General features: G+C 40.3%; 1 protein-coding gene across 1 annotated transcript in view; it reads right to left on the reverse strand.

Moving 5' to 3' along the window:
• Positions 1-5,052, reverse strand: part of LOC108233606 (chondroitin sulfate N-acetylgalactosaminyltransferase 1) — an 8,357-nt gene extending 3,305 nt beyond the window's left edge. Inside the window, exons 1-5 of the mRNA XM_017412177.3 lie at positions 4,652-5,052; positions 2,433-2,993; positions 2,256-2,356; positions 1,981-2,159; positions 861-1,077 (exon numbers count right to left, since the gene is read on the reverse strand). Of these exons, the coding sequence (XP_017267666.1) occupies positions 861-1,077; positions 1,981-2,159; positions 2,256-2,356; positions 2,433-2,795 (860 nt within the window). The 5' untranslated portion in view covers positions 2,796-2,993; positions 4,652-5,052. The remainder of the gene's footprint in view (positions 1-860; positions 1,078-1,980; positions 2,160-2,255; positions 2,357-2,432; positions 2,994-4,651) is intronic.
• Positions 5,053-7,150: the final 2,098 nt, after the last annotated feature.

The raw sequence follows: 7,150 nt of genomic DNA on the forward strand, positions 1-7,150 counted from the left end.
TATATATATAGAATTACTTCTTTATTTGATTTACCTGAATACTCTGGCTTTGACTTTATAAACTACATAAAACTGCTTCTATTTGTGTGTTTATTCCCCCAATCAAGAACCAAAAAGTCAGTGTTTCCATTTTGCTCCGAACATTGAGACCCAGATGACTGGAAACCACCAACATACAGTCTGTGTAGATTTATGTTCTCTCAGACATTTCAGAAATTGCCATCACCCTCCTTTTTTGCGGGGAATAATGTAACTGCCTCTGTGAACAAGCGTGTGTCCAATTGTCTGTCTGTTAGTAAAATATCTCATGAACCACTTGGACGGATTTCGATAAAAGTCTCTGAAAGCAACTGATTATTGTTTGAAGTCAACCCGATTCAAGATGGCCTCCACAGCTAACCTGACCTAGAAAAGAAAAGAAATGGTTCTCATTTTTACAGATTTAGAGCTCAAGTTTGGGCTGGAGGTAGTTAACATACTAACAGACTGTGCAAAAGTTTGCAATCAAACATAACTTCTTTTATGATTTGATTAAAAAAAAAAGAAGCTAAAACTCCATCATTTTTCAAGATAAGATCTGAAACTGTGACCTGAAAGTCGGCGGGCGATATGCATTCCTTCAAGGTATGTGTTTCAGAAATACAAATTAAAAGATAATTGGTTTTTTTTGTGAGTGTGAATGTATTTTCCCCCTTTAGCTAAAATGACAAGACTGTTAATTTGAATGATCTTAAGCGTGTTTATTTGCTCAACATATCTCTGATTTCTTTTTTTTTGGTAAAGATTAATAATCACTAAAATCTCAGATGAATAACTTCTCACCACAGTGAAGTTACTCCTTCGTTCTCCTCCAGAGTTACCTGAAGTTGTTGATGAACTGCTTGAACGCCTCCACCCTCTTGGACAGCGGGACGATGATGTTGATGATGATGCTGCGTGTGTTCACGCTCTCGCTCTTCACCTTCATCAGCGGGCCGAAGGGCCTGAAGAGGACGAGCTGCGTGAAGCTGTGAGGACCGTCCCCTTTGAACATCAGCTCGTAGACGCTTCCCCTGTCCCGCTCTGTGCGAGTCAGCCCTGGAACGAGGACAACGTCACTGCTCTCGAACTGGAGGTGAAACGACAGAAAACTGGGGGAAAAAGGAGGTGAACTGGTTTATTTTCAGTGGAGGTAAATCCAGGGAACTGTTGTGCCAAGGAAGCTGAATTAAAGTGATTGTTTGGGGAAAGCTTTGTTGTGCTTTCCCCATCAGATAATTTAAAGACCTTTATCACATATAACCACTGTCAGAGTTTCTAATACGTAAACAATGGCATTCAGAGACAATAAAAAACAATACAAGGAACAATAAATAATAAATTGGGTTTCGTAAATGCACTTTGCTGCCAGAATTTCTTCAATAATGTTTTCAGTTCTACACTTTGTTCCTAATTATTCCCTTTTGTACAGCATCCTTGACAGGTGCTACATAAATCTAAGTTATTATTAAATTATATCCTCATTTGGGACTTTTTTGTTTAACAACAAATTTGTTTTTACCGCAAATGAACTTCCCCTTTTAAGGGACACTTCACATCACCAGGTCCCCTCTCTGTCAGCTCTGTGCTTCTTCTGTAAGCCATATCTGGGCTCTTAAAGTAAGGAATGACCTAAACTTATGCGACGGCGTCTCAGGACGGATGTTTAGCGCCAGGTCTGAATGGCGCCTGTACAACTCCAGTAGTTTTTTTTTTTTTAAGGAAGAGTTAAAGCAAAGCAACAAACTAGAGCTAAATGTATTTATTGTAATGGTTGTTGGTGGATGAGGACCCTTTTATCAACAGAGAGGGTTGATTAGAGAATGAATGCAGCTGGGATGATTACAGATAAATGACAGGTGTGTGTGTGTGTGTGTGTGTCAGATTAAAACTGTGTAAGTCTGATTATATATGTGCTCCCCAGGTGTCTTCTACGAATAAATAAAGCGAGCTTATGTCCACCCTGTATTAAGTCTGAAGGGGAGTATGTTTGCTTCTGCCTGGGGTCGTCTCTGTGCTGCTGGGGTCCGTTCAGGACGTGCAGAGCTGTTTCCATGGCCCCGATCAGCTCGTCTCTACGATCCCGCCTGGCAGGCCTCTCCGCCGGGTGCCTGGTCAGCCCCGTCTCCAGCTGGTAAACCCTGAAGGAATGCAACGAGAACAGCACTCCGTGAAGACGTGGCTTTGGCCTTGAGTGGCACTTCTGGGCTCCGGAGAGCTCGTACCGTCCCACTCACGTTTGCAGGGTGAAAGTGTCAAAAGGATTCAGTGCATATTCGTTGGGCAGCTGCATGCCCGAGATCACCTCGGCCTGGTTCAGCTGCGAGCGGAAGAACTCCTGAAATGCAACACGGCAGCTTTAATATCCCTTATGTTCTCAGCACATATAAACAAAGCAGCTGGCGTTTTCTCACCTTAAGGTCAGACTCTGTTGGGGTTTTGTGCAGACTCTCCAGCCCCTGAGGCAGGATCCCTTTAGTTTTAGCCTTCTCCAAAGAGTCGTGGAGCTGCTGCGTCCTCTCCTGGAGAGCCTCCTTCAGCTCGCCTATCTGCTTGGTCAGGCTGTTAATGTAATGCCTGTGAGAGTCCTCCCTCTCCTGCAGCAGGGCCAGGTATCCCTCCTTACTGGTGGCCCCTCCAGGCCACAGCAGAGACTGCTGTCGGCTGTGAGCCGCGGGTTTACAGGCCAGGAGGTAAAACAGCAGCAGGCAGCAGCAGAGGCCCAGCATGATGAGGCTGATACGGGCCATCAGGGACAGCAGCCACCGTTTCAGCATGACAGCTTGACTTTTAAACAGTTTGGGACATAAAACAGGCGCATAACCCACAGAAAGATGAGCAACCCTTTGCTTCTATAAGACTTTAATCGTCCTCCAGTTTTGTTCTGATGTCCTCTGATGTCTCGCCAACTGGAAGCATCTTCACAAGATGTCTACACATTTATTTGTTCTGAATAAAGTAGCCTCCAAATCTCCCTGAAATGAAAAAATTAGACATTCAGAGCAACCTGTTGGTCCCAGGTCATGAACAGAAAACTGTTTCTCAGATTAAGACACAAAGAAACTGGATTTTATCATTTAATGAGCATATTGTTTAAAGAAATCTAATTATTAGACAAAGCAAGAAACCATCACTCTCAAATTCTGTGGAAAAGCCTGCAGGTTTTTTTTTCTTTTTAAATTTTGCAGATATGACTTTCAGATCCTGTTCATTTCCCCAGCTGCTTCTTATTTTGTCCTCAAATCACTAATATTTTTACAGACACAGTTAAAATATATTAAGTTTTTGGTTAATTGCTCCTTAACAAATAATCTTGAAAAGATCGTGCAAAGATACAATTTTATTGCCATCGGCTTGGGTTACTTTTAGTCCTGTTGTGGTTGCAACAAAGAAAATGTGTTTTTGCAAAATTTTTATGGCAATCCTGGTCCATGCCTTGAATTCAGACGCCTTATTTGTGCTTTAATAACTCTTAGGTCTGTGGTTTAAGACGGTCGAGTGGAAAGAGTTCAGTGATAGAAGCCAAAGTTGTATATATAACTAAAAACTTTGAAAGAGTTTGTAAAAGCTCCAAACCACAGGAGCACTAATATAAAATGCTTGTTTGGAAGATTCTGTGAGGTAAACTTGGGTCTAAACTTGTGACCAAAGTAAGAGTGATGTGGTGATGTGAAAGGAGCAACAGACCTTCCTGAAAAATATATTTGTTTTTTTTCTTTATCAAAAGATCAAATTTGGCCTCAAACTTCTTAAAGATCCTGACCTTTACAGCATGAAGGATCATTAATTATTCAAAGTCATAACCTTTAATGAGGTTTTTGTGTTTCCTGTTGTCGATTTACCTAAAATGCTTTCATAGCACCCCCGAACATTTTTACATTTGTCATGTTACAACCTTAAAGTTCAGCATATTTTACTTGGATTTTGTTATAGATCAGCACTGAAATACCTTAAAGTTTGTGAGGCATGCAGTGAGGACATTTCTCAGCATCTGAAGTCCCAACAGGACGAAAGAACCTGCTGGTCATGTCCTGATGTGCCTCAGTGTTTCGTCCAACAACAGTAAGTGTGTGTGTTGTGACACACACACACACAGAGTTTGATTCAGCTGCTTTAACACAGTCTGAGAGGAGAAATAACCAGACGCTGAAGGTGGAAAGTGACAGAAACAAGCATTTCTCTGTGTGTTTCTGCATGTGTGTGTGTGTGTGTGTTTATTCCCAACACAGTTAGCTCTTTATAGCTCAGGTAGGGACCAGTTTTATGAAAGACCTTCTTATGTTTTCAGGGTCACACAGGCAATGTGTGTGTGTGTGTGTGTGTGTGTGTGGGTGTGTGTTATAATGAAGCTTGACCTACAAAACAGCATGCAGGTAATAGATGTGACTTAAAAAACCTTAAATTTGAACCAAAACACACTTTCAGAACATTGCATATAATATTCTGCTTATGCGGCTGGAATATTTTTCTCTTTTATTGCTCACAATAAGTGTTTTAAGCCGAGCTTACAGGCAGTGAATCATCAGTCGTCAACTCGCATGATGACTGAAATCTGCAAACATGATCTCATAATTCAGTCGACGCTTTAAAAGGCTCAAATTATGAACAGAGAGACAAAACATTTAATACTTACCAACTGTCGTGGGTCTTAAACAGAAGTCAGGTCTGGGTGTTTGTTGTCATTAACAGCTTCTGTCGAAAACGATGGAGCAGAAAGTGGCCCCAGATGAGTGATCCGAACCACATCCTCTCCTCTTAGTCTCCACCTTTCCTCAGCGCCTCCCTCTCCGAGCTTCCCCTCGTTTCCACCGGCTGCCTTCATTCTTCACTCCCCTTCAGGTCCTCTGAGTTTCTGCTCTGCCCCCGGGTCCGATCAGGAACTCCCTTCGCCGCTCCACCTGCAGTCTGTTCAGAGGAAACAGTTCGTCGGATCCCACCATCAGGAAACAGCTTTAATGAGGCCCCAGCACAGATGCTGCTTGTTCTCATTCGGATCCAGACTCTTGAGCTTTTCTTGGCTTCGGGCTTTGCCACTTTGTCATCGACAGAACCGTGCAGAAGCTTTTTAAAACTTCTTTGAACTTTCATTCAAGGAGCCAGGCTTCCTTGTGATCTTTTACAGCAGCCTTGATTTCTGAAGGTCTTTTAGTTTTTCTGTGGACTTTGGCTGCTTTTTTACTCATTTTCTGTCCAGGTCCTTGTACCTGACTGGGACAGCGTGCTCTGCAGTGTGTGCTTAAAAAAAATGAATGAGTGGAAGACAGAAGAACAAGTGTCAGATCTGATGAACAGAAGCATCGTCCCTCAGTTAATCATCTCTTGTTTGACAAGTTTTCAGCTAACAGCTCTTCTATTCTTCTTCTATAATTTGCATATTTGCTGATATTTAAATATGTATTCACACTACAAATATGGCAGAGGCTCTTTTTAAGCTTTAGTGAGAGATCTCTCAAGAAGTTTGAAAGCCAGTCCGGGTCCAGTGTTTCAACATGTGACCAGAGTGACGACAGCCTCTGTTTCAAGCAAGACAACCATTTTTTGTGAACTACAAGACCAAAGTTTATAGAGACTGATGATTTAAAACTGGATAAAAGAATAATATCGATTGGTTAACTCATCTGCCTCTCAAAGCACCCAAAGAGCTCAGCTTTCGTTACATTTTTTATTTCCCTGGAAACCTTTTTTATTCATTGCATTTGAACATAAACATATTTTTCTAAGGCAATAAAATATAAGTTCTCATTTTTCATGTGATTCCACTCTAAGCAAAACATATTTCTGCTAATAAATACTTCAAAAACTATTAGAGTGAAGAAAAACGAACAAACATTAGCATAGATAGATGTGACTTTAAATTTACAGCCAAAACATTAATTCAAATTAACAGCAAGGCTTCTGGATTATCACCGCTTATCAGATTATAGAAAATCTTCATCTGTTTAATCCCTTCTTATGAGCCAAGAAGGGAAACAATTAAACTGTGAAAACATCGCTGTTTTTTTTTTAGGGCTCATTTTTCTGTTTGAGTTTAAAATAGAAGTTTAATTAATAATCCGACCTGTCACAGTTCTGCAAAAGGATTATTTACCGTTTAACCTATATCCTTCTGACTATCAGTAATTCAGATTTGTCCTCTGTGGAGGACATTTGTAAGTCTAAATTAACTCCTTTTGTTTTTTCAGAGGACATTTAGGGCTTTTCAATGATACTGAATGTGAAGGAGTGGGATAATTACCTCACAGAGTCGGGAATTGAAAAATTTGTGAATGGACAATATTTTTTCTTCCTGTTAGTCAGGAGGGAAAGACAGAATAAATGCTCATAAGTCCTGCAGGTTGAAAATGAGTTTGTTTCACCTGATGGTGGCGCCACGTTCACATCCGTAAAGAAACCAATCAGAGGCAGAGCAAACAAACACTTTATTTATTTATTTTTTTTATCATTTTCAAGTTTTTTACATCTGTCAGCTTACAAAATATGGAATGTGCTCGGAGTCAGAGTGAACATTATTTTCATTTTTTTTGCTCAAGTGCAGGATTGCAACAGAAACACCTTTTTATTTACTCATTTATTTTTTTGAAACCCATTTTCCTCAGCTCGTGAACGTTTTGCTTCCAGTGCAGGTGCCCTGTTGTGTGTGGACAGTGTGCTTCGTGAGTTTTGTGCTCAACTTAGGCAGTGTTTCGCTTTTGGAAAAAAAATAAATAAAATTTATTCCACAATCGAGGAATGTGTAACAGGATTTATGAGCAGTCACGTCACAAAAAAAAAAAAAAAAAAAAAAAGAGGGCCTGCACCTCTGTTTCCTCACAGCTGCTGGGCTTTTCAGGACTAAAAAACAACAAACATGTTGCGCTGCAAACAAACTACAGTTCACAATTTTAGATGGATGCTTTTATGAAGTCAAAGTGCAATATCTAAAAAAAAAAAACCCGACATATTAAAACAAAAAAACGTCACAGTGATGTTATAGGATGCTTCACTTACTTCCATCAATATTAGCACATAAACAGATCTGGGGAGTAAATTAAAGTGTAAAAAAAAGTGTAAAAAACTAAAACCAGCTGGATCATTTACAGAATGTAGAATCTCATATTGTCACTTTTTTTTTGTGTGTGTGTGTGTGTGTGTG

This window comes from Kryptolebias marmoratus, linkage group LG1 (assembly GCF_001649575.2).
Source record: "Kryptolebias marmoratus isolate JLee-2015 linkage group LG1, ASM164957v2, whole genome shotgun sequence".
NCBI lineage: Eukaryota > Metazoa > Chordata > Actinopteri > Cyprinodontiformes > Rivulidae > Kryptolebias > Kryptolebias marmoratus.